This window comes from Buteo buteo, chromosome 13 (assembly GCF_964188355.1).
Source record: "Buteo buteo chromosome 13, bButBut1.hap1.1, whole genome shotgun sequence".
Lineage (NCBI taxonomy): Eukaryota > Metazoa > Chordata > Aves > Accipitriformes > Accipitridae > Buteo > Buteo buteo.
The window spans coordinates 8,920,142-8,945,803 of record NC_134183.1 but is presented as its reverse complement, the minus strand read 5'-3'; the positions used below and the strand labels follow the sequence as shown (position 1 = coordinate 8,945,803).

Sequence of the window (25,662 nt, the reverse complement as noted above, 5' to 3'; positions counted from 1 at the left end):
ACACCCACGAAACGTGGGAACCCCACGGACAATGCTGGGTGGGCACCATGTTTGTCCCAGACCAGGCAAAAGCCACAAAAGCATCCCCAAAACTCATTGCACTGTGTGCCTGTATGCTGTACCTCCATCTTCAACACTCAGCAGCATCTATTTTGGATCCAGACCCAGGGCGAACCCCTAACAGGGATGGTGCTGTGCCGGGATGCGGTGCCCACACCAGGACGTGGTACCCCCACTGTGCCCTGCCCCACCACCTGCAGCACCCTGCCATGCCATGGCATTGCCTCCAGCCCTGGCGGCTGCTGTTTAGCTGAGGGTTTGTGTTTACCATCACCTTGCTAAGGGATTATTCAGCCTGCGGTTTCCTCGCTCGTCCGATCTGTTTTTGCTCGGCGGCCGGTGGCTCGCTGCCATCCCCTAAGCAACACGCCGGGCTATATAAGCGACCTCGCCGCCTCGGCTGCGGGGAGGCTCGCGCACAGGCCAGCTCGGCGGCAGCGCAGGGGAGGTTTCGGTAAGCTGCAATTTTTTCTCTTCTTCCCAACTGGCTACAAATCCCTTAACCCGCAGCTGACAAGCCCTCGCCTCGCCCCCAGACCGCAGCTTGACTGGCGGCTCTGTGGCGAGAGGACAAGACTCTCCTTAATTGTGGATTTTATGTTTTTTGTAGGTAAGAGCAAAATAAAAACCCCAACCCTGCTAAGTTTTTCCCCTTTGTTGCAGCTAGCGGTTATATAATCTTGCTGTGTTATTAAGGTGGTGTAATTAAGAGTGGCTGTGATTGAGGGCAAGGTGGAAAATAATGATGGGCAGATGAAGGCACAGAGGCTGCGGGCTGGAAAACATCAGTGGGGATGCGGTTCTCTGCATCCCACTTCTCCCCTCCTCATCCCAGCTAATAGGTTCGGGACAGGGTTATGGGGATGGCTGGAGCGGGGGGTTCGGGAGGGAGACAGTGGTTTGCTCACACAGGGCTGTTTGATCTCCCACGGCTCCGTTCCGTGCTGGCTCCCCCAGCCTCCTGCCAGAGAGGGGACGCCGGCGATGCCAAACCCTCCCCACCACTGGGATCCGGCCACTCGAATCCCCCCTTTCCCAGCATCACATGTCCCAGGGAAAGAGGGATCCATCCCGTTCCAAACCCAGCGCCGAACAAGTCGCAGACAGCTCCCAAAATAGCCGCCGAGTGGGAAACAGTCTTTCAGCCTGGATTAATTTTTCCTGGTTATTGTCTGGCTGCAAGTTCACAACCCCGCCGTAAGCCCACAAAACACCACTCATGTGTTGCTTGTTATTTTTGCTTGACTGGGATTTGCTGAGCCATAATCAAAGTATTTCCTAGTCCCACATTCCCCGGTCTCGGAGGGGATGGTTAATACCACTTACAAATAACAGGGTGTTCTCACTGCCGGCTGCTCTTTGTCAGCCTCCTTTTGTGGGTAAACTGAGGCGCTGAAAGGCTGAGGCAAAATTTTCACCCCCCAAGTTCATTAATTTTAGGTGCATAAAATAAAGCACCTGGAATTCCAGCTAGTGTCACTCAAGATAACACCAGTTCCATGGGTACCTTCAGAAATCAAATACCCAAATGTTTGACACTGCAGGGCTAATGGGCTCACTTAAAACAAAATCTGAATTTGCTGAGCTGAGGAAGAACAACACAAAGCCTCAGTCCCTCATCTCTGTGTGCAGAAAAAGGAGAATATTTGGCTTCTTGCTCACATTTGCAGTGAAGACTTGGCTTGTGCATGGGCTTTTCCGCTTTCAGAGGCACTCAGGAGCCTTTCCCCTCCCCACGCTCCCACGATGTACTGGGATAAGATGCTGTTGTTGCACTAAGCCCAGTTTGCAGGCAGAGGAATGGAGGCATGAAGATGTTCCTGTTCATGTCGGGGGCAGAGCAGGGTGCCGGGGGGGCCCGTGGAGCCCCACGGGCTGTGAGAGCATCCCTGCAGAAGCAGTTAAGCTGTTAAAAGGCACTTTAAAGAGATGTCATTACAAAACAGCGCTCTGCAGAATAGATTTGGGCTCAGATGTGATGGCGAGAAGTGGAGGGGATGTGAGTGCAGATGGGGAGCCACTGCTGCTCCCCCTCGGGGGGTAAGTGGGGGACTTCTGGGGGTGGATGGGTGGGCAGGGGCTATAAGCGGCCCCACAGCATGTTTTGGACTGGTTCAGCCTGGGAGAAGCTCCCTGAAAGCAGCAAGACCCCAGGTGAGCCTTGACACAGCCGGACTTGTCTCCACAGGTCTGGGGAAGGTGTGGGACGGCTGCAGATACTCCAAGAAGCCCCCAGCCACCTCTGGAGACAACGATGCTCACCGCAAAAGCATGGATCATCCTCATCCTCCTCCTGGGAGCCACATCCGTTTTAGGTGAAGGTTAAACGTTTCTATTCCTGTCTTTGTGCCATCCCCTGCCCGCGGGCATGCCGGCATGAAGGCATGTCTGCCGGCGGCCGCTGAGCCAGCAGACACGGGCTCGACATTGATGCCGGGTGCTGCTGTGGGTCAGCGCAGGGTTCATCCAGCCAAACGACTTCTAGATGAGAGCTGGTGTCCATCCAGCCCACAGAGCAGGGGCAAGGCCCGTCTGCAAGCCAGCCAGCCTCTGGTTGACCAGGGATGACCCCCCCCTGCCCACTAGATGTGCTGGGACCATCTCTGCCTGCCACCCCCGAGACTCCACGGTGCCCAGCCCGCACCCCGGCTCCCATCCCGGCTGCCCTCTGCTCTGAGCAGACCCACCCTGGCCAGTACCTCATCTATCGCCCGAGCACGAACCAAGCCCAGTCTCTGAGCTGAGCCCTTGGGAAGAAGCAACGTGGCTCTTCTCCAGGAGAAGATGTGCGAGGTAACGGGATCTGTCTGCTGCTGGCTCTGGCAGGTCGCACATACCAAAGCGCTGAGCGATAAGCAACTTGCCCCTCTGCTCCAGCGGGTCTTGCAGAGAAAACCTGTTTGCAGGCTCTTTGGATTTGTTTTCAGAGGCTATAGAGGAATTTTGTCCCAAAGTACTCTGGCCACATGCCTGGTGATAAGACCAGGGAGAGTCAATTTGTCACTAGGGAGGTGCTGAGCCCCTGGGAGCTGGGCACAGGCGAGAGCCAGTGCTGGGCAGCTTCGGGCTTAGCTCCCCAGTTTAAATGGGACTGGTCCCAGCAAGCACCCCAGGAACCAGCCACGACCACAAGCTCCCTTTGGGCATGCAGGCAGCAAGTAATTGCAGAAACCAGTCCATGCCCCATAGCGACAACCAACCTCATCCACCTTGGGTTCATTTCTCCCTGGACAGAGAGAGGCAGGATATATTTTGTATCTCCAGCTATGAAAAGATGATTTGATCTGAGCTGCTCCAACACAGAAAGCACAAAAAAGTTTTTCTTGGGTGATAAGGGAAATGGCAAATTTGCATCACACCTGAGCCGCAGTGATGCTGTGGAACATCTCTGTCACACACTTCACTTGGCATCTCCTGCACTGCATCCCACAGGAGCTCTAACTGGTGGCTCTAACGAGTCAAAAGGGAAATCTGAAAAACTGAGCCTAAGGAGGCCCAATCCCTTGAATCTAATGAATTTCTTATTAATCTAATTTAATCTCTAACTTATTGACCCTTAGGTCAAAGGCTTCTGAAACCAGCCCTCGGCAGGATCCAGATAGGACAGAAAACCTTCAGCCCGCTGGTAATGCTCAGCTTGGAGAGTAAGTTTTTTCCCAGCTCGGGCAGCTTTCCCTCGCCGGGACAAGAGGTGTTTGCATGCATATTATTTTTTTCAGCCTTAATTTACAACTGAACAATACTATTTGAGTAGGTGAGGACATTTAGGCAATGGAATAAATGTTAATCATCTGCAGCCTCCTGTAGGGTTTTGGCTATCGTTGACACATGCTCTTGGCTCCTCTCCTGGAAAAGTGAAGGTCAAGTGCGTGACCACAGCCCCGATTCCTGTGGGAGGCACATGTGGGCTGGGAGGGCGAGGAGAGCCCAGGGATGGGCAAACACATGCTCTGACTTGCCCTTCCCCTGCCCAGCCTGTCCCCACACCTGGGACAGTTTGCAAGAATTAAAGCCTGTGGGGCATTAATTACCTGTAGAACCCACTCTGCTCATTAATCCCCAGGAGATACCCTGACCCCTCAAGCTTTACTGCCCAGCACTCAGGATTTAAATTCCAGCAGGGACTGAAAGGGCTGGACATGCTGATGCCATAGCCAAGGGATTAAGGGACTTTCCCAGCCTCCCATCCCACTCCTAGCAGCTCTCTTAGCTGTTGGGGGGAATCAAAGCACTGAAAACATGGACACTCAGAGGTCCCCTCCACCAGCTGAGAGGTATTTTTAAGAAAACTATCAGGAAAATTGTTTTCCCCTCAAAGTGGATGGCGTAAGGCAGTGATGCTGAGGCTGGGGCTCACAGAGCAGGGGCTGACTCCTGCTTCTCTAGGGAGAAATAAAATAAAATCTTGAGGTTTTGACCAATGCAGTTGGAAACTAAAGCGTCTGCCCTTGGCAGCAGTGAGCTGTAAACTCAGTTTTTGCCTCCAGGAGAGGGTGTGCCACACCTGGTCGGGTTGAGCAGCCAGGCTCGGTACAGCCAGGCCAGTGGGAGGGACGGGTGCTCAGCCAGGGAGCAGGCAAAACCTGCCCAAATCACCCCGCACGTCCTCTGCCCGCAGGTACAAGAAGCAGCTCTCACAGAGGAGACCCGACCTTCGCCTACGCCAGACGCAGTACGTTCCTGCCGGCTGGTGCCGTGGGGTAGCCCTGTCCCTCCCCACGTCTCCGCTGGCGCTCAACCCCTCAGCTTCTCCCTTGTCCTCCGCTTTCTGCTTTTTCTGCTATCGAGGTGCTACCCAGAGCCACATAATGCCATTTTTCCTCTGCAGGACTCCCCTCCTCCTTTCTTATCATCACCAGCCCTGCAGAGTAAGGCAGCCAATCCTAAATAAGCTTAGGATCTTACTAGGGCCCCACTTTAATCTGTTACACGTTAAATTTTTGCTTGGGGCAAGTACAGACGGACATTTATCCATGTGCTGCCTGGGCCGGGACCATGTCCCCCAAATTGCTAAATACGGTCTATGGATGCGCCACTTGGGATGCTGAACTTGGAGATGCCGACGTGCCAAGAGATTAAAAACTCACCCACCTAATCCGAGTGCTTGCTCCAAACCAGATATAACATTCCCGTGGCTGCTCGCATTCAAATGGTCTTTTCCAGCCACTTGCTTTTGTAAACCAGGGGTTCTTTTTTGACCATCAGTATTGGAACAGTCCAGCCGTGTGCCTGTCTGCCTTTCTAGGAAATAACCCAACCTGGTTCATTACAAATCGAGTGGAAGAGTAGGTGTGGGAGATGACATGGCACACGTCTCTAAGAAACCTCATTTTTAGAAACTTTAGTCATAGGCGCATCCTCGTAAACATTGTTAGAACATTGTCATTTAAAAATAAATCCAAACCACAGACTTGGAGTGGATCTCACTCATTCAAAGCAGCTTAAATTAATACCATCTAGTAGTCCCGTTAAAGAAATTCCTTTCAAAATCTAACCACATATTAAACTCTCTATAAAGCCTCTTTGTGTTTTACATATCAGCTGGCCCCTAACACGCTCAGCCTGCTCGGTAGCATCTTAGGCTTCTATTTTGCATACAGTAAAACTGGTGCTCACAATAGGACACATGCTTCCCCTATAGAGAACATATGTTTAAGTACGGTTAAAGACATTCAACATGATAATATCAACAAATTTACCCTTTTGGGGGTTTTGTTTTTTTTTTTATTTAACCACATTTGAAATGCAGGCGAGCGTTGACCCTCAGACAGCATTTAAATGACAATGTGTGTTTGATTTCCTTTAAGCCAAAGTTATTCAACACTAAGCATGAGCTGCATGCACTTTGCTCCCCTCGAGTTTATCTTAATCATCCTGAATTCAGTAGCCTGCATGGAATTAAGTCAGAAGCCTTCAGATGCCTCCTCCGGCTTTATTTCCCAGCTCCCTGAGCATGCTTTGAGTTTGTTTAATCCATGTGGCGTGTAATATCCAAATGCATAGTCTGAGCTCTATAGAAGCTATATAGAAGCTGCTAAGAAAACAACCGCCTGTTTTCAGGCAGCTGTACATGTAATGTGCATCGCAGTAACACACCACTGATGTTATTCAAGGTCCACTTGTGCAAGATTCAAAAAAGTTTTTGTCTCCATGGTCGAAATGGAGTGAGTGCTCAGCAACGTGTGGCCAAACCGGTGTGCAGAAGCGTACCAGATCCTGCCTAGCTGAACGCCTCTGGGGCGTGCACTGTAACGAAGCAACTGAGGAAGGGCGGCTCTGCATTGGACATGTTTGCTCAGGTGCTCCTATAACCTCACTTACGGGCAGGGGATGATGTCCTGATCTCACCACTGTGTAGGCACTGTATTCCCTTCACTGTCATTTTACCATCTTTCTCTCCCTTCCCAGAATTTCGTGATGCTGGTGCCTTCCCCAGAAGGGCTGGGGAGTACTAAGGGAGCAGGGCATGGGGAGTTTATAGCCAAATAGTAAGATAAGGGGGCAATCCAGATACGGGGAATCGTCAGGGACCCATAAAGATCCTGGGCATATAGGAAAAATCTCATTAATCTTGTTATAACAGCAGCTCTCAAGGTGGAGTCAGCGACTGCAGGCAGCTGCCTCCATGCAATCTCCAGGAAGGGGAAGAGTTGGGAATATTGAATTGCCACAGCCCCTGCTGAAGGGGCTTGTAATTAATTATATTACTCTTCTAATCCCCTTTTAAAATTACTCTTCTAATCCCCTTTTAAACAAATCATTCTGAAAATAGTCTATGTTTTCTCCAGGAAAGTTGTTTTAGGTTTTCCCTGATTTCTTGCATTTCCAGCTATAAAAAAAATTATCAGGTAGCTGCTGTACAGGGATGCTCTGTGATTATAAAAGGAATGAGCTGAGCCCTTGCCTTGGGAAGACATAGATCGTTATTTAGGATTTATCACTGCAGGCAATGAAAATGTTTCAGAATCACTGTTTGGGAGACCATTTGTATTTGTTAAACCCGTTGGGTAATGCTCATTTGGCAATTAACCTATGTCCTGCTCAAGCCAGGATAGCACTGAATAAGGGGTGACAGCTTTTAAGATAGACCAAACCCATGACTTTTGGGCATGAGTTGGTAACAGAAACCTACAAAGTTTAAGGCATTTGGATTTGTAATTTTGCCAGGGTTGAGCTAAGAGCTCACATGCTGATCTGGATTCAAATTTCCCCGAAATTCAGCCCTTTGGGGAAGGTAAATAACAGTTCCTAGCTGTAACAATATCCACGTGGCTGCTTTCTACTAATTGTCAGGTTCAAAATGACATCGTCCCTGTGTTTCTAATGCACAGCTGTTGATAATCAGTAAAAATACGGTTTGGATACAATTTATTCCTTATGCAGTATCTGCCTTATTGCATCTAAATTAAAAGCAGACGCGAGACTGTGCCGTGAGCATTACGGGGACTCCAGGCTGCTTTCTGACTTGCCTGCCTCTCCTCCAGCCTGCAACATCACCTGCCCCATGGGCCGTGTCAACGCCGACTGTGACGCCTGCATGTGCGAGGATGCAACCCTGCACGGGAAGGTCTCTCTTGAGGATGGGTCGCCCGCTGTCGATGCCCGGGTCTACCTGCAAGCCAAGAAACTCAAGCTGTTGACAACAGCCGACAACAGGGGCATGTTTAGGATCCCAGGGGTTTGTCCCGATGGCAAAAACACACTTAAAATAAAGAAAGCCAAATATGCAACAGCCACTGTCACCGTGCCTGAGAGCAACAGAAGAAACCTGGCGATCCAAGTGCAGCTGCAACGATCAGGTAGTCCCAAAGAGGGGGGGAATGCAGGAGGCTTTATGCAGTAATCAGAAATAAACTGTGATTTTAGGTCTGGAAGAGTAATGAGATGGCCGTTTCCTCCTCCCACAGGCAAACCCTACATTTTCAGGAGCCCCGAGGACAAAGCCAGGAGAGTGGGACAGAGCGTATCACTCTGCTGCGATGCCCTTGGGAGCCCAGCCCCTGACCGCTATTTCTGGTAAGGAATTCAAGTTCGATCAGGCAGAAGTCTTAGCTGTCCCACAGACTCAACGTTTCTCTCCTTACCATCTCCATAAAGGTGGGGGGTTTTAGCTATAAAACAGCTAAATATGCCGAGAACCAATTGCTGCAAATGATGGTTTCCTCGAGATGTGCAGAGCTGGAATTTCTCACAGGTGCAGTAATGTCATCTGCCGAGGGACTTACTGGAAAAACATACAAATAAGAGTTTGAAAAACCTCAGCAGGCATGACTGGCAGCTCTGCCTGCCTGCCAGCTGCCTGGCAGCCACATCTCAGTACTGCCAGGGGATGGGGAATAATTTTTAGGTGATGCCACTGAGGGGAAACTGAGGCAAGAGGTCTGGCAAAATCCACATTGCAGATGCAGGATTTGGCCTTCGCTCTGCTCTGGCCGGGCAGTCAGCCTCTGTCCCCTTAACCGTCTGCCTGTTCCTGGCAGGTACCACAATGGCTCACTGCTGGATCCCTCCTTATACAAATATAAAAACAACCTGATTCTGAAGAACCTGAACAGAGACCAGTCTGGAGAGTATTTCTGCAAGGCCAGCAGTGCCGGTGGGTCGGCGAAATCCCAATCTGCCAAGCTTGCTGTCATAGGTAAGAGAAAATGTGCATGATGCTCTCCAAGCAGCTGGGGAGGCGGCAGCGTGCAGAAACCAGAAATTGTGATACATGTGGGAAAGAAAAGTTGCAGGAAAAATATGCGGGTTTTATTTCATGCATCCGTTAGCAGATAAGCTTGCGTGAGCTGGTTATGAACCAGATGCTGTCTACAAACTGGAGCTCTGGATTGCAGGTGACCTGCCAAGCTCAATCTGCTGTTTTCAGCAGATTTCTCACTGTGCTTGCTGCCTGATGTGCATATTCCTGTTTGTTTAGGGTTTTTTTAAACCTTGGGACACATTTTAGTCTGTCCCTAGCCAAAAAGCCAGGCAGCTGCAGAACATCTAGCAGAGGGTGAGTTAGATGGCAGTGGTGGGTAAGCAGGAGCTGGGACACTCCTGCAAACAGCACTGCTCTTAGTCACGTTCCTAAAGTTAAAACCAAGCACCTGCTTCACCAAAACAGAGGCCAGATAAATTCAGCTAACCAAAATCCTGCAAAACACCTGTTTTATGGCTGCAAAAACCTCACTGTTATTGGAAGCAATGTTTAGCTCTGAGGGCTTCAGACCACATAGTGATGACTGTACAATTATTTCATGCTGCTCATTAAGAAATCCTATTCAACAGGAAGACAAGAGGCAGCCTGCAACTCCCAACCCCAAAGCCACCTCATCCGACTTCCTCACGACTGCTTCCAAAAAGCAACAAACTCCTTCTACTACGACGTGGGCAAGTGCCCAGCGAAGACCTGCACTGGGAAGCTGGATAAGGGACTCCGGTGTAAGGATAACGTTGCCTACTGCTGTGGGGTGTCCAAGATGGAAACCAGAGACATCTCCTGCAATGGGTACACGCTCCCCACTAAAGTTGTTGTAGAATGCGGCTGCAAAAAATGCACTGAGACCAAAATAACAGTTCGAGGCAGAGCCACAGCAGCGGATAACGGTGAGCCACTGAGGTTTGGCCACATCTACATGGGCAACAAGAGAGTGAGTATGACCGGCTACAAGGGAACCTTCTCCATCCACATCCCAGCAGACACGGAGAGACTTGTTCTAACTTTTGTCGATCGGCTGCAGAAGTTTGTGAACACAACGAAAGTTCTGCCCTTCAAGGAAAATGGAGGTGCTGTGTTTCATGACATCAAGCTACTAAGAAAGAAAGCCCCTGTTACACTGGAATCCACCGAAACCAATGTGATTTCTTTGGGAGAAATGGAAGAAGATGATCCAATTGCCGAATTAGAAATTCCACCCAATGCATTTTATAGGAAAAATGGAGAAGCCTACAGAGGCAAAGTGAAAGCCAGCGTGACATTTCTGGACCCAAGAAACATCTCAACGGCCTCTGTGACACAAAGTGACCTGAACTTTGTAGACGAGGAAGGAGACATATTTCCTCTCCGCACGTATGGCATGTTTTCTGTGGACTTCACTGATGAGCAGGGCACCGAGTCTCTTAATGCAGAAGATGTGAAGGTTCATTTGGATGCTGCTCAGGTCAAGATGCCAGAGCACCTGCAAGAGATGAAGCTTTGGTCCCTGAACCCAGAGACAGGATTATGGGAGGAAGAAGGGGACTTCAACCTTGAGAAAAGCAGACGGCGCAAAAGGGAGGAGAGAACTTTTTTGGTTGGGAACATGGAGATCAAAGAAAGGCGGCTTTTTAACCTGGATGTCCCAGAGAGCAGACGGTGTTACGTCAAAGTCCGAGCCTACAGAAGCGAGAGATTTCTGCAAAGTGAGCAGATCCAAGGGGTTGTTATTTCTATTATAAACATGGAGCCAGAACCAGGGTTCTCCTCCAACCCCAGAGCATGGGGCCGTTTTGACAGCGTGGTCACTGGTCCCAACGGCGCCTGCGTGCCCGCCTTCTGCGACGAGCAAAACCCTGAGGCCTATGCAGCTTATATATTGGCAAGCATGGGGGGCGAAGAGCTTGAAGCTGTGTCCTCTGCTCCCAAACTCAACCCTAATGCTATTGGGGTCCCACAGCCGTATCTCAACAAGCTCAACTACAGGAGAACAGACCACGAGGACTCCAACACTAAGAAAACAGCATTCAGCATTAACATGGCCAAGCCAAGCCCTAATTCCCCAGAAGAGAACAACGGCCCTATTTATGCCTATGAAAACCTAAAAGAATGCGAGGAAGCTCCACACAATGCTGCTCACTTCAGGTTTTACAGGATAGAGGGAGACCGGTACGACTACAACACTGTCCCCTTCAGTGAAGATGACCTCATGAGCTGGACCGATGACTACCTGGCATGGTGGCCCAAGCCCATGGAATTTAGGGCCTGCTACATTAAAGTAAAAATAAATGGACCCCAAGAAGTGAACGTAAGATCTCGTAACATGGGTGGGACGCACCCGCGTACCATTGGCAAGCTCTACGGCATCAGGGACGTCCGCAGCGTTCGTGACTCCGAGCAGCCCGACGTGTCAGCAGCCTGCCTGGAGTTCAAGTGCAGCGGCATGCTCTTTGACCAAGACCGTGTGGACCGCACGCTCGTGAAAGTGGTCCCGCAAGGCAGCTGCCGCCGAGTAAGCGTCAACAGCATGCTCCATGAGTACCTGGTGAACCACCTCCCCATGGCTACAAACAATGACTCCAGCGAGTACACAATGCTGGCACCTCTCGACCCCCTGGGACACAACTACGGCATCTACACCGTCACTGATCAAGACCCGAGGATCGCCAAGGAAATCGCTCTGGGCAGGTGTTTCGATGGCACGTCTGATGGCACCTCCAGAACCATGAAGAGCAACGTTGGCATTGGGTTGACTTTCACCTGTTCGGAGAGGAGCGCAGCGGAACAAAGCATCTTCCAGTCTCAGAGGAACTCGGGCCAGCAGTCCATACTGGTTCTGCCAGGGGAGAGCCCCGCGTACCGAAGGCAGCCAGCAAGCCGCCGAACCACCCAAGGCAGGATCCCGATGAGAGGTCAACGTTCTCCCACATACTAGAGCTGTATAGGAGCCTTAGTAAAGTCGCTCACACTCGATTAAATATAATTTGAAAGAAACACCTACCTGCTAATAACTTAATTCAAAGCTAGTAGGTGTCATTATTTTTGAGACATAATTAAGGTGCACCTTTTTTTTTTTTTTTTCACCAGAAAGGAAAGACATGAGGCAAAAATTGGGGGCCAGTAGTGGCAGCGAGTTCATGTCTTATGAAATGCATCCATAAAAATCTTCTTTCTGCCTGACATTAAACAGCTTCACATGATAGCCTAAAGGAAAGACTAAACACCTGATTCAATTAAGTCACATACATAAAACATTCTTCTGTTCTGCATCTGCAGACTTTGCCAGCCCAAGTACCTGTACAGTAGTTGGCAACATGAAAAGGAATAAACTGATTTCCTCATACTGAATTCAACTGCAAGGTTTTGTACTTGAAATGTAAGTATTTTATTTATTTCTAGCTTGTTTTAGAATGACTGTATTCAAGCTAAACTACCGGCAGCTGCATTTCTAAGAACTCACATGCTCAATAGCACAGAGAAGCCATGGGGATTTGTAGGCTCCACATGGATAAAACTACAGGTTTTTCTTGCTTCTTGCATTATTTGACAAGAAAATCCATGCTCTATTGATAGGGTAGGTTAATAAAAAAAGTAATTTTGTAACTTTGACAATGCTGTGTTGCTTTTGTGTTTGAAATGCTGAAGTAAATAAACCAATTGTAGAGTTGACCAAAGAATAACCTGCAAAATTTCACCTTTCTGTTCACAAACAGCTCACAGCTTTCCCAATGTGAGACTGATCCTGGGTACGGGTGAGGGGTTTGGTGGGTAGCTGGTGCTCCCCCAGGTCCAGGGTTCGGCCATGGCATGCTGTGGTCAGGGAATTTGTCCCTAGCTTGAGAAGTGGAGAGTCAGCAACAGTGCTGGCAGAAGTGGAGCAGCAGGTCTGGGCAAGGGATGAACTAAGGAGGCAGAAGCAGGGCTCTCAGAGTGGGACAAGATGGGGAGAAAAGAGGGCTGGGAACTCATGCTTTAAGGATGATAGGAAACCAGGCAATGTAGAGCAGGGCTGGGAGGTGCAGAGACAGGGAGAAGATACACTTCCCTCCGTATTCAGCAGCAGCGAGCAGGATGCTGCTGGGTGAGAAGCTGCTCTTAGCTGAATGTACAGATGGCCACAGAGGGGTCAGACAGACAGTGATCCATCTCCAAGTGACCTATTAAATTGCCCTACCAAGGCCCCACTGCTTCTAGAGTGGAATCGAGTACCTTATCAGCACAGAAGATATCCTGTGTTTACACCCACACACTGGCAATAAATTTTTGGGGTGCAGGCAAGCCAGCAAGCCTCCAACACCGAAATTTCCACCAAGAGAGATCACAAAAAGGTGGGCAGTGGTACTAGATGCAAATTGGAATTCAAACACATGCTCAAGCACAGATCTCCCTCTCCTACCCGATCCCCTCCTATGGATATGAAGTCAGTTCTAGGTCTATGGTGTCTTACCTACAGCCCATCAAGGGCATGGGGAATCTTTCAATAGCATTTAGCAAGCTTCAGAACAGGTTTTCAGGGCTGACACGGGGCATCCTAGGCATTAAATGCAGAGCTGTGCAGGACTGAGTGCCTATGCAGCCTGAATCATGCTTAAAAAGGTAAAAAAAACCCTTAATAATCCATGGTTTTATGCAAATTGACAGTTATCGAAGAGAAGCACAAAAGGAAGAGCTGTGGAATACTCTGGCACATCCTCTTCATACCAATGAATTTAGACTCTGTGTTTTCTTTTGTGTCTAGTCTGCTGCAAGGGCTTGGCGCGAGCTGGGGCCAAGGCAGCCAGTGGGGAGCATTAGCTCGGACCTTCCCACAGAGCTCTTGGCTTGTGCTGCAGACTCGCAGAGAAATGTCTCTTCCCTCTGCTCCCCTCCTCCTCTGCTGAGAGCCAGCCAAATCCCGAACTTAGTTTCATCACTTTGAGGGTGAAGTAACACAAATCACTTCTACAGACCAACCCAGGAGATACACGGATGAAAGCAGGCTCGGGATCTGGTCCCTGTGCTGCATGTGGGCTTGCCAGAGCAAAACACAGCAGAGTACAGGGCTCTTCCTTTTGGGGAGAAATGTCTGTTTAACAGGAATGAAATGCTCACAGCCCTACAGCCTGAAATTCTGCCTATCTGTGAAACAGCGAGAAGCTCTCCAAGTTTCCCCAATCTGTCCCCCACTGCAGCTTAACTCCGACTTGGAGGAACAAACTAATCTCTGCACTCACCAACTCCCTGAGCTCTCAGAGGCGGCTGCTGGCAGAGTACATTGGACACAGAGCAAGACAGAGGTTTCAAACACGGGTGCTTAAACACTATCAGCAGAAAACAACCTTGGCCCAACAACCACCGCTCAGTGCTAACACTCTGTCATTACTGACGAGCCACCATGCCAAATACATTAAGAAAGTCTAGGAGAAAAAGCTACAGCAGGTCCTTGCACCCAGCCTTCACACAAGTTTTATGCTATAGTTCAATGTCAATTCTGACTTCTCCAGCTCCTGAGCGCTTGTGTTCGTGGTCAGTGTACAGCAGTGTCCTTTCTGCAACCTGAAACTGAACCCACACTCCCAGATATCAAACAAGAGCATCAGCTGGAGGAATGCAGGAAAGCTGCGACTCAGCTCCTCCCTCGGCCTTAGCCTATGGACCACCAACCTTGAGAAACAGGCTGAAGCAGAGGACCTGGCTCCTAAACATCAGGAGGTTTGGGGCTAATGGCAAAGCATCCTCCATTAAGGTCACTTAAGTTTCCAACCCTCAGATAAATCTGGTGATCTATCCCTCCTCCTGTTTTTAAGAAAGGGAAAATACTGCTTCCCAGAAGCTACCAGGCCGTCCGCAGTTAGGATAAACAAAAGAAGAGAGATTCTTGTCTAGTCTCAACCTTCAAATTATTCAGGGATTCTGCAATCAACTTTTTGCAAAGACTCAAGTACTCCTGTGATTAGTCACTTATACTTTTTGTTTATTTGCAATTTATTCAGCAGAAAACAGGAATAAAGAGGTTTCCTAGGAAACGGGGGGAGTAGTAAGGTTTCTGATCATGAAGCAGATGCATCTAACTGCGAGTCACCAGCATCCTAGGAAATATCACTCCCTCTAACATTTATTTGAAATCCAAGATTAAATCATCCCTATCCAACACCAGAGCCCTTCTGGTGCCCAAACGTTTTGTAGTTCTACCAGTAATTTGGCTTCAGTGATCTTAAACTGAGCCACAGCGGATGCTGGGTCTATGAATACCTCTGCTACTTTCCCCCTCTCGTTCGAGAGGAAGACAGCTGTTTTATTTTGCTAGTATCGCTTTCCAATTGCTAGGGTGGCTGTACTTGACCTCAGCAGTGGTACTGGGGATTGAATCACCATGCCTATGTTCCAGAGTCAACCCTGACATGCTATTCCACACCTCATCAGTGAATGCCCCATTTTTGTTTTGTCTGTTCTGCAAAAATAATCAGATTTTCATTACCTACCAAGTTAAATCCCTACAGAGCTAGGTGAAAGCAAAGTTTCCAAAGAGACATTTCAGCTAATAGCTGCTTGGGGAACACCAATTCCCTTTAAAGCTTCTCTACCATGCCAAAAATAGCATGCCAAAGATATCCTCCATAAAAAAATAAATTTATCTTACCCTCTTTTCCTCCATAAAAAAACTGGAGTAAAGTTGTGCATATTCAGAGCTAGGACATTAACTGTTAAGCAACAAAGAACTGTCTAATCTTTGATAACCTCTTGCATAGAGAGCAATTCTGAGAAGCCTTAAAGCAAACTCTGCATAGATCAAAAGATTAAGTTACAAGTATAGATATCCTGGCTACAATATGGTTTAGACATTATTTGGTATTAAACAACTCACTGAAGACGTTCTGTACCATATTTTCACGATCTTCTGCTCAGCTGGCCTTGGTTTTCCCCTAAAAGAGATGCAGCGAGCACCATCTACAGGGTTTCTGAGCACATGCCACCTCAAACTCCCCCAAACTTCGCTGTTGCTTTATGCTTTAGTTAGAACTGAAACTACTGCCTGTCAGCAACAACTAACAGCAACAGATCTCAAACGAGGGGCAGTCTAAAACCGTCAGCGAGAGATGCACAAATTGCCTTACAGGTTCTCTCTGATGCTAACACCTAACGCAGACACTGCGGGCTCGAAGCTAACATTCCAAGTAGCAGCTTTAATGCCACCTGGCAATAACATTCCTTTGCTCCATGTCATTTTGGAGATGCAAAGCACAGAAACATAGCTTATCTTTGCTATCAACTTTATGATGCCAGAGCAGATTCCAAAAAGCAAAGGAATTAAAGAACTTTCAAGGAATTTTCCTCAAAAGTCATTCCTAGGAACAAAGCCGCTGATTTAACACTTTGGTCATCTAAAAACTTTTAACCTTAAATTGCCTGAACTTCTGATACTGTATGCTTTCTGTGGGAGTCACATCTTGCCATTCATTTTGCTCAGGTCATAATGAACCACAATCCATTTTCCAGTGCCTGGGGACCTGGTACATCAGAAAAATTGGGTCCACCCACGTTAAGAGATGAACTAAATTAATCCACTTCTCCTAAGTTCAAAATTCTGTATCATTTGTGCTTAAAATTATCTATAAATTGTGGTGGTGGTTTTTCTTTTTTTTTGTATACTCATTTCTCTGCTAATTCAACTTCCGATACAATCCATGCCCGAGGCCAGACCCTTACCACGCAGCTAATTAGTGTCAAAAACATCACTGTCTACAGGGAAGAGGCTTTAGAGAAAATGTTCTTATCCTCAGCAAACATTGAATATTTGAATTCCAATGATGCCTACGAGTGCTCTTTAAAAATAACTGATGAAAAAATTCCCAGAAGCTCCAGCAGGGAAAACACATGGCAAGCAGCCATACAGCTGAGACCAGCGATGTAACAAAACCCAGAAAACCCCCAAACCCACCCACCATCCCCACAAACCCCCACAAAACCCACTCACCCACCCTCCCTTCTATTGGCATAAAGTGATAACTAACCTTTCATAGGCTGATCTGAACAGAGTAAAACCAACATGACTTCACAACCATTACTTGCAAGTAGTAGGTGGGAGCAAAACACAAAAATACATCATTTGCTTGGAAACAAACTTGACGGTTTCATAACTTCTGCAGCACAAACTGCACCCTTGAGTCTGCGGTCAGAGACAAAAGGAATTCTCCACAGGAGCCTGACTTCCACCTTGCTGTTGTTTCCAGTTTTTGACTCGAATGATTCATACGCTTGGATTTCTTGGACGACCATGTGTTCTGGAAAACCTGTCAGAGGCAGATTAATTGTTGGACCAATGGCAATTAAAGAAAAATACTGCAGCATCTGCTTTAACAGATGCTTCTTCAGAAACATTTTAATCCATGTCATAAAACAGGCTTTTCTAGATTTTTTTGCTTTCATTCAGTGAGTCACACTCAAGCACACCAAGTTCCTGTCACCTTGATGTAAGTCCCATGAATTCAACACCTGACTTGAGCTTTAAGTTCCAGACATGACTGCTTGAAAAGACATGAATGCGTTGAAAAGTCTGAGGAGCCAAAAGGACATGTGGAAAAGGATATGCTGACATTTATTGATGAGCATGAGGAAAACAGAACCATTCATACCAAGCCTACAGAACTCCTGCAATTTTTTTTCTGTTGAGGCTTCCAAAATGTTAGTGATAATGCTGTAAATACGAAGCTAACAGAACAGTGCCTCCCCAAGTCTGAATAGCTCCAGGGACTCTGCTTTTAATTCAGTATTCAGAAAAAGCAGGAATAAGTTGAGCAAATAAAACTAGAGCAGCTCCTCAGAGGCCGCTGGTCTTCGTTTTGCTGTTATCCTCACAGTGCTATGTTACTTCCATGACAAGAAAGTAAGAGTCATTAGTTTGGGGGGTTCTTCACATGAAACGCTCCTTCTTATACATGCCATTAACCAAAGGCAGGTTGGAGAAAAGCTTGGATTAGATTAACTACTCCTCATCAGGTAAAAACCTCTTTCATCAGAAGAGACAGTATGACAGTAGAACTTAAGTTTTCTGGATGGATGACACACAGATATTAGTGGGATATATTCTAGGATATGAAAACAAAAAGGAGAAGGAAGACATGGCAATCAATATCATTAAATAAGTAAGAAATGGGTCAGAAAAGCTGAAGATATCAAAGAAAAGTATCTACTGAACAAGGTAAATGACAAGTTTATAGATTAGAAAGTTTATAGATTAGAATCAGTGAGATTAAAACAAGTCACTTGTATTGAAAAGCAAATACACACAGTAAATTTTTCTTTTCTGAATATAAAGGGAAACAAAATCATGTGCTCACATGACATGCAGGTGACTAAAACCAATCAGCTGGCATTCATGGATGACATTAAAGAGTACCTACTACTTACAGCATTTTCAGAGGCCCAAATAAACAACGTCATGGTCCTAAGAGAACTGGATGAGGAGATCTCAGATTTCATTAGGAATATTCTATTTATTCCTTTTCTAAATCAAAGATTTATTGAAACTGACTTCCAGCACAGTGGAAGTAGACACCTGTAGACTGAGACTACACAAAGAGAATAAGCAGGAAGACGCAGGTAATGAAGCAGTTGGCAATGATTTCACAGGTTGATCAGATGCAACATCAGACTGCTCAAAAAACCCCACCCAGCAAACCACCCTGAAAAAGGCATACGACCAACTGCACGCAGCTCCAGCTACGCTATTATATAAAGATGTGGCATCAAATGCCACTGAGAAATAAGGGATGCTCTGTGTTAAGTGTAGTTGACTCTAAGAAAACTATCATGGACAGGAAAAGATTCTCTAGATGTTCCCAGCTAAAGCTTAAGTTATTCATCTCAATGTGGGGATACAAAGGTAGTTTAAAGGTCCACAAGAAAACCAAACAAGATATTCCAAGAGTCTCAACGAACATTAAACTCCGAGTTACACAGAAGCACAGGATTTTAATATTTCCAGATTAAAGTAACTGTGCACAATTTACGCTTGAAGAAAATTATACTGAAAGTCCTCAAGAAGAAAGTGAAAACATTGTATAAAAATAAATTTATTACTCAATAGGGGAAACAAGCATTTATTCACTATATTCAGCATTCACAGAGATTCTCTTCCTTGATGGGGGAAAGAGAAATGAGTATCATCAGGAAGCCACAACAAAAACATGCAGATGACAGCAAGATTAAACACTCTGGGAAGAAATCCCTTAACTAAGTTGAAAGTTATAGGTGAACGTTGCAATATTTTATATTACTATTAACATCTTCTTCCACATTTTAAAATACATCTATTGTTTTATATCCTGTGCCAATATTTCCTTCTTTTTCGGAGTCTTTTTTGGTGTGCTAAGTTTGAGTGTTTGAAATCTGCATTCCTGGTGAACTGTTCTTGAGTTCTGCTGGAACCAAGTGTGCATATATCCATTGTAGAAGTCAACTGCTGTAAGCTGCTTCTTTAATATAACTGTTTTGATTCCAACCCAGCCTTCCTAAAAATAAAAACAAAAAATGGCAGTAAGCTTCTTCCATGTTTTAAAGTTACCTTTAGCTCTCACTAGACTGGCTTACAGAATGCATTTTACTTAATGTCATCATGTTTATACTACAAGTCAAATTCTCACTTGCAAGTGAAAAGCCTGTTAGTGGAAATTAGAAGTTCTTCAAGGTAAAAATAAATAGACTAAAATAATAAATTAGTATTAAAAATAATAAATAATAATGAACAAATTATAATAACATAATAATATGTAAAGAAGAATAAATAAAAAGATTGATACTAATCTAAACTATTTCAGTGAATAACAATGGACAATTAAGACAAAATTTATGTGATGCACAAATACCGAAACCCTCATCTTTAGGGCAGTGAATATAAAACAAATGGGAAGAACCTACCTTGCAACGAGCTATCAGCGTTTGTGACACTTTATGGTATAGTAGTGAACCAGGAACAGCTCCAGAGTCATCTAATATTCGATCTAAAAGCAAAGCAAGACTGTCTTGCATTTTTATGACAAGTACAAAAAAGTTTGAAACACTTGTCTCTTTGAAGCATGATAATCATCCTGAGTCCCTACTTTGCTGAAAAATATATTACTGTATTCTATGTTTTATTATACCCAAATGAGCAGGGGAAAATCAGAACAATCTCTCTGGCACTGCTCCCTCTCTGATCCATAAACTGTCGTTAAGCCCTGTGTGCTTTGGCACACCACTCGGCCCACAAGGCTCTCAGACTCACAGACTACTACAGAAAATGGTTTAAGCAACAGCACACAGGGACAGCTTTCCTCATGAGAGATCCCCAGACAATGGCATTAGAAGAGGATCTCCTAACTAATTAGAGGATTAAAATCCTCCAGCCTCAGGATTCACAGGACTATACCTGCTGCTCTTGCTCAACATCATCACAAAGCAGCAATGTCCTCAAAACCCATTTTATGCTCACCTTTGGGCACAGAAACTTACTGCACTCTGATCATATACGAGACTGACTTAGTTCTACTGGAGTTTCAGAAAGCAGTACTTAAAGCTATTCTTTAGTAAAATTGTGTACATCCAACTCAATGTTTGACAAGACAGAAAAACTTAACAGATTAATTTAAAAGTAAATACCAGCAAAACCAGGGATATTATCCACTTCTACAAAATCCCGAAGTTTAACAGTAGTACCCTTCCAGAGCGTCTGCAAAGGAAACTGGAAACAGAAGCAGATGACACATTGAGAATATTTTCACAATTTCCAGGCAACTGTCTAGGGTTTTTTTCTTATGCAAGATACCTGTGATAATAACATTAGGGGAAAAATTTAGGTATATGTCCAGATAAGAGACTTTCCTTGCTATATCTAGTTTTCCTTGTTCTTCCTCATCTCATTGACAAGCAAACCATTAGCTGTTTACTGTAGCTGTTTGCACTGTTTACCATCATGCAAAGATGTCATTATAGTGTTCTGACACCCTCTCAAATCCATCAGTGGAAATCTCAGAGCTAAGGAAACAATACAAAACTATTGAGCCAATTTCTCACTTGGGATCAAGTTCATGAAAATTCCTCTCCACATCAGTTCCACCTCTAATGCTATACTATGCTGGGATTTTAAAACACATGCTAGGTTTCAGAGGCTAAAATAAGTAAACTCGAGTTTTAGTCATTAGTTAAAATATCTACACCAAACTCAGACATGCTAGGGGACAGAAAAGGGTTAAAAAATACACTGTCTTACCACACTTCCTATTGCACGATGCAGTTGAATTATTTGTGCAGCCGTTTGCTCTTCCCATATTATACAACTCTTAGCTATAGTTATTTTAGGAGCTGGGGGGGGGAAAGAAATTAGAAGACTTCATATTTTGTTTTCCATCTTACTGCAGACAAATAGCTGTACTATTTTATTCTATTTTAAATCTGATTTTATCCTGACCAATGGCAGGTTTACCGTCTAGCCATAGGAACCTTAGAGAATAACTGGAGAAAAGATTTTGTAAAAACCCCAATCTGGATTATTTATACTTTATTCTCAGTTGTGCTCTTATTTACCCATTGCACTGCAAACTGATAACATATATTTATAAGCACAGCTGTCACTTTTGTCTGCACTACAACCATGAAGAATAACAAACTCGCTCAGATTTTGAGACATCACTAGTGATTTTGATATAGTATAGGCAACTGGAAAAAAAACCATTAACGTATTAAGTCTAAAGAATTCTGAAGCATTTTTCCATCTGTATGACTTTTTCAAGCCAGAGAAGGCAGTGAAGAGACCATATTGAGAAAGGTATCTAAGAAAAAATATAACCCAGCACAGTAGGAAGAAACTTAGTTTTCCAGCTGATATAACAAAAAAATGAACAAGTTACATTAAATATGATGTATACCTACCAAATGTTACTCCTTCTTTTGGTTGCTCTCTTTTATTTTTTAAACTTTCAGGCAAGTTTTTCAAAACTGATATCAGCTGCAAAATTAATTTTTGTACAGAATATTAGCAAAGCTAAGTAGAGTATATTTATTAACAGTAACAGTAAATCCAAGACATACAAATACAGTACTTAATTTTTCATCAGTGAAACTTTCTTGTTAGCTTTTAGAAAATTGGGTCAGTATATTCAGAAGACTTGTATCATACGTACAAACACACTAAAAGGCATCCTTCACACTGAATCACAATTAAAAAAACAAGTATTCTTTTATGGAATAAAAGATCTCTGCTCTGATATTAATCCTAGAACAGGATGAAAGCTGATTATTAAACACGGAAAAGCAGACGTTCACTACAATGAAAGAAGAAGCTGCACTGTTTCCATACAAAGCACTTGAGTTCTTCACTGAACAGAAACAGAACAGCAATGCACAGGACCAACGCTGATGGCTTATCACATACTACTCAGCTTTCCTCTCAGCAAGGCAAAGTGCTCACAAACACTAAGTTTTAGATCACTCTCCTTTTAACAGCTGCAGTCAACTCAGAACAAGATTAAAAAGAATTCTGTTTACACATGTTAAAAGCAAGGTACTAATCAACAGTGACACTAGCTTGCATGACTTTACCATGTTTGCACCTTTCTTTGATAACATCACTTCCAGCTCCTTTGCAGTGCAGTGGGGAGGAACAGGAAACTCTTCTTGCTTAATAATTGGACCTACATCAAATCTGTAAGGCAGAAAAGATACAAGCTTACTAGAGGAGAAGCTATAACTCGGTACCCTTTTTTTCCCCCTCTAAAACTTTATTTTTCACACGTTATCAAATAATGTTTTGTTCACAATACAACACAGGGAAAAGAATATCAGATATATCTTGGCAAACAAGATTCACCTCAGCAAGCTGAGATTGATATGAATGCACAATATACAGTTCAGAAGCATAAGAGCTCAGAAGAAACAATCTGAAGTATTCAGAAGAAATTTGTTTCGCACTTTCCTGAGATCTATTATCAGACAAGCATCTAAGAAAGAAAAGATAACTATCATAATGTGTTTTCACAAGCCTTTTAAGCCAGAGTTTGTGCTGAAACCAAAACATATAATCTCTCTCTCATCCCTAGACAGGCAATTGCCTGTCCTCTGTTTCACTTACAGGAGGTTACAGGTCACTGAAGTCTGAAAATCAGATCTTTTCTGTTGTGTCATACCAAGCCTATCCATCTAGCTCTGTGACTGTTCTCTGTCTGTTCCCTGTAAAAATGCTAAGAATTAGAGAACAGGCCTAGAGTCTAGAGTGCAAATTATGCACTCACTAAAATACTGTATTTGTGGCAAGTCTCATGTGGTCAGATGAAACTTTCTAAGCGTTTCAAATTTTAACATTAAACACAGACACTAAAAAAATAGCAATTACATAGAATGATTTAAATGATGTGGTGATGATTTAAAGTCCTGAGATGCAACAGAAGCAGTGAGTTGTTTTGGCAAGCACATCTAACCTACCTTTTTGGTCTTATTTCCATAATTGTCACCCCAGTCACTTTATCACCATGAAGCACTGTGTGGAATATTGGTGCAGGACCACGCCATCGTGGGAGATGGCTGGGATGGACATTCAGCACACCACTGAATTGAAATATTTTAAAGTTAGAAAAGGAACTGTACTTAAAGTTGAACCTATATGTAAATGGGTGTGCAACATTTACTACACCGAAACTTCTTTATGAATTAATTCCTCAGACCTTCTGAAGTGTTACTTGCTTAAATACACATTTAAGAGAAAATTTACACTACATAACGTTAAGTTTCTCAGCAAATACAGAAAGGGAGATGAGAGGAATAAAGGTAAACACATGATGCTGAACATTTGCATAGATCTACATCAATGTGTTAAAGAACAACAGTGAACCTCACAACAACAGAAGTAGGGCTCAGGCTAAGCAGGTGAACCCAGGAAAGAAGTTGACCTCACCTGCTATAAGACACAGGTGCTGACTCAAAAACGGAGTCTAGCTTTGCTAATGAAGCAGCAATAGATGTCCTGTCAAGTCACTTACTATGGGAACTGCAAAATAAGGTCCTCACTTAGGAGACGTCCAAATGATGCCACCACACCCACATCAAACTGCCCCACAGGTCCTGTGTGTGGCCACTCATGAACAGGCAGCTGGAGCTCCCGGGCACAGCTCCTCACAGGCAGGTCCCCAGGCTGGCGGGAGGGCAGGGTCACCACCTCCAGCCTGGACACAAGTGCGTCCTCGCTGGGCTCCCTGGGGTGGACAAGGCATTGAAGGCCTCATGCAAGCAGAGCAAGGGAGAGGCGAAGGCCGGGTCGCCTCCACCCCTCGCTATGCCCCTGTGCCCTTCCACATCACCTGCCCCTCCAACTCCTATCCCCTACTTGTTGACCCCAGCCTCCCAACCCCGCCAGCCCCGACCTCCTCGCCACCCCTGGCTTCCCCCTTTCAATCCCAGACCCCCCTCGCCCAGCCTCGCGGTCCCCGCCCCTTCTCCGAATCCTGACCCCCCCCTGCGATCCCTCTTCATCCACCCACTCGTGACGCCACGGTCCCCGTCCCACCCTAAGGTCCTTTTCCCCCCACCCGTTCCCTACCAGCCTCTGCCCAAACCACGGCCCCTGCCCCCCCCCTGCCCCCGACCCCAGCTCATCCCCCAATGCCCCCTGAACCCCACCACCGGCCCCCATCTCCCATCCCTCGGTGCCCGGCCCTCCCTCACCGTCCCCAGCCCCCTCGGCCCGGGCCCCCCCCCCACCGCCAGCGGGCGGTACCTGACCGCCTCCAGAGCTCGCAGGGCGGTGACGGCGAAGCGGTCGGTGCCGAAGAAGAGGACCCGCCATGGCGGCGCCGCCCCCGCCCGCCCCGCCGCCCCGCGCGCCGCCTTCACCCCCTCGCGCCAGGCGCGGAGCAGGCGACCCCGCATCCCGGCGCTTCCGGCGGCGGGCGATGACGCAACTAGGCGCGCGGAGCCCGCCTCGGGGCGGGGCGTGTCGCGGCGCGCGGCCGCCCTTCGGGCCGAGGGAGGTGGCGCCATCTTGGTGCGCGGCGGCGGGGAGCGACGGGCAGGGCTGGTCCGGAGCGGCGCTCCCTTAGGGGCCGAGCTGCGCTTCAGGGCAGCGTGCTACCCCGCGGGCAGCGCTTCCCGGGCCCGAGGCGGTAGCGCCCCGCGGAGGGAAGGGCCAGCGGTCTCGGGGAGCGGTGGAGCCAGGCTTCTGCCTCAGAGCCGGTCTCGGCGGCGCACCCCGAGCGCGGCCTCCAGCCCCGGCTTCTGACTCTCCACAGCGTCGGTGCTGTCCGAGCGAGCGTCTCCCGTGGCGGTGGACCCGTAACCCTGGCCTTCATGACCGCGAATTGGCCGCTCTGCCTCAGTGCGAAGATAACGCGGAAAAATGTCAGGGGCAGAAAGGGGTGTTGACACCGCAGCCAGTGATTTCCTGCTGGCTCCAGTGCAGCCTTTGAAAAGCTAGTGTCTGTGTCTGCCTCTGCGGACAGCTTTGTTTTAACAGTGATTGTAATTTAAAGAATGTTTTCTTGTAAACTATGGGGTCAGAATAACCACTTAAAGAACTGTCTTCTCCCATAACATAAGAGTGAAAATATTTTACACTAAGAACATTCTTTTCCCCCATGGGAAGATGGTTTATTTGTGTAGCTTTTCGTTTAATGTAAATTACGTACAGAAATTCCCTATGCATCTAAATCACAGTATGTCCTACAGTCTTTCACACTAGGAATTTCTAAAACATGGAATGTGAGAATCTGGAAACATTTCCTATATGCCAGTGAAAACATGTAAATTACTTGGAAATTGCGTGACAGAATTTACGTTGGGCGGGTGCACAAGGAAAGGACCGCTCAGGAAAGTAAAATCTTGTGCTGTGCTAAGCTGCTCTGCGTATTCATTCCCTTTCTCACATCTGTTTTGCCCATCATGAGGGCTTTCTTCTCTCGGACATGGCAGATGCCTCCCTC

General features: G+C 46.3%; 2 protein-coding genes across 3 annotated transcripts; one reads left to right on the top strand and one right to left on the bottom strand.

Moving 5' to 3' along the window:
- The first annotated feature begins 419 nt into the window (after window positions 1-419).
- CILP (cartilage intermediate layer protein) lies at window positions 420-12,352 on the top strand. Of its 2 annotated transcripts, none has more exons than XM_075044603.1 (9): window positions 420-514; window positions 2,249-2,375; window positions 3,621-3,704; window positions 4,679-4,732; window positions 6,174-6,359; window positions 7,545-7,859; window positions 7,968-8,076; window positions 8,541-8,698; window positions 9,334-12,352. In XM_075044603.1, the coding sequence occupies exons 2-9, from the start codon at window positions 2,315-2,317 to the stop codon at window positions 11,673-11,675; spliced, it is 3,309 nt and encodes a 1,102-aa protein (XP_074900704.1). In that variant the 5' UTR covers window positions 420-514; window positions 2,249-2,314; the 3' UTR covers window positions 11,676-12,352. The 2 variants fall into 2 exon arrangements, with proteins under 2 accessions (XP_074900704.1, XP_074900703.1); XM_075044602.1 differs by lacking the exon at window positions 420-514 and adding an exon at window positions 1,958-2,100.
- Window positions 12,353-18,776: 6,424 nt separating this feature from the next.
- Window positions 18,777-24,739, bottom strand: MTFMT (mitochondrial methionyl-tRNA formyltransferase). The gene is made up of 9 exons (XM_075044601.1): window positions 24,462-24,739; window positions 23,728-23,940; window positions 23,174-23,296; window positions 22,295-22,397; window positions 21,626-21,701; window positions 20,967-21,058; window positions 20,357-20,438; window positions 19,637-19,719; window positions 18,777-19,230 (listed from the first exon to the last, which is right to left on the bottom strand). Exons 1-9 carry the CDS (start codon window positions 24,722-24,724, stop codon window positions 19,030-19,032), a joined length of 1,236 nt encoding a protein of 411 aa, XP_074900702.1. The 5' UTR covers window positions 24,725-24,739; the 3' UTR covers window positions 18,777-19,029.
- Window positions 24,740-25,662: the final 923 nt, after the last annotated feature.

What these genes read in the sequence shown, in the direction of transcription:
- CILP (XM_075044602.1), top strand. Translation starts at nt 1,990, where the DNA reads ATGTCATTACAAAACAGCGCTCTGCAGAATAGATTTGGGCTCAGATGT. An exon ending in CTGCTGCTCCCCCTCGGGGG is followed by an intron (nt 2,101 to 2,248) that starts GTAAGTGGGGGA and finishes TTGTCTCCACAG; the next exon opens with GTCTGGGGAAGGTGTGGGAC. An exon ending in GGTAATGCTCAGCTTGGAGA is followed by an intron (nt 3,705 to 4,678) that starts GTAAGTTTTTTC and finishes CTCTGCCCGCAG; the next exon opens with GTACAAGAAGCAGCTCTCAC.
- MTFMT (XM_075044601.1), bottom strand. Translation starts at nt 24,724, where the DNA reads ATGGCGCCACCTCCCTCGGCCCGAAGGGCGGCCGCGCGCCGCGACACG. An exon ending in CGAGCTCTGGAGGCGGTCAG is followed by an intron (nt 23,941 to 24,461) that starts GTACCGCCCGCT and finishes TGTCCACCCCAG; the next exon opens with GGAGCCCAGCGAGGACGCAC. An exon ending in ATCGTGCAATAGGAAGTGTG is followed by an intron (nt 20,439 to 20,966) that starts GTAAGACAGTGT and finishes TTCTGTTTCCAG; the next exon opens with TTTCCTTTGCAGACGCTCTG.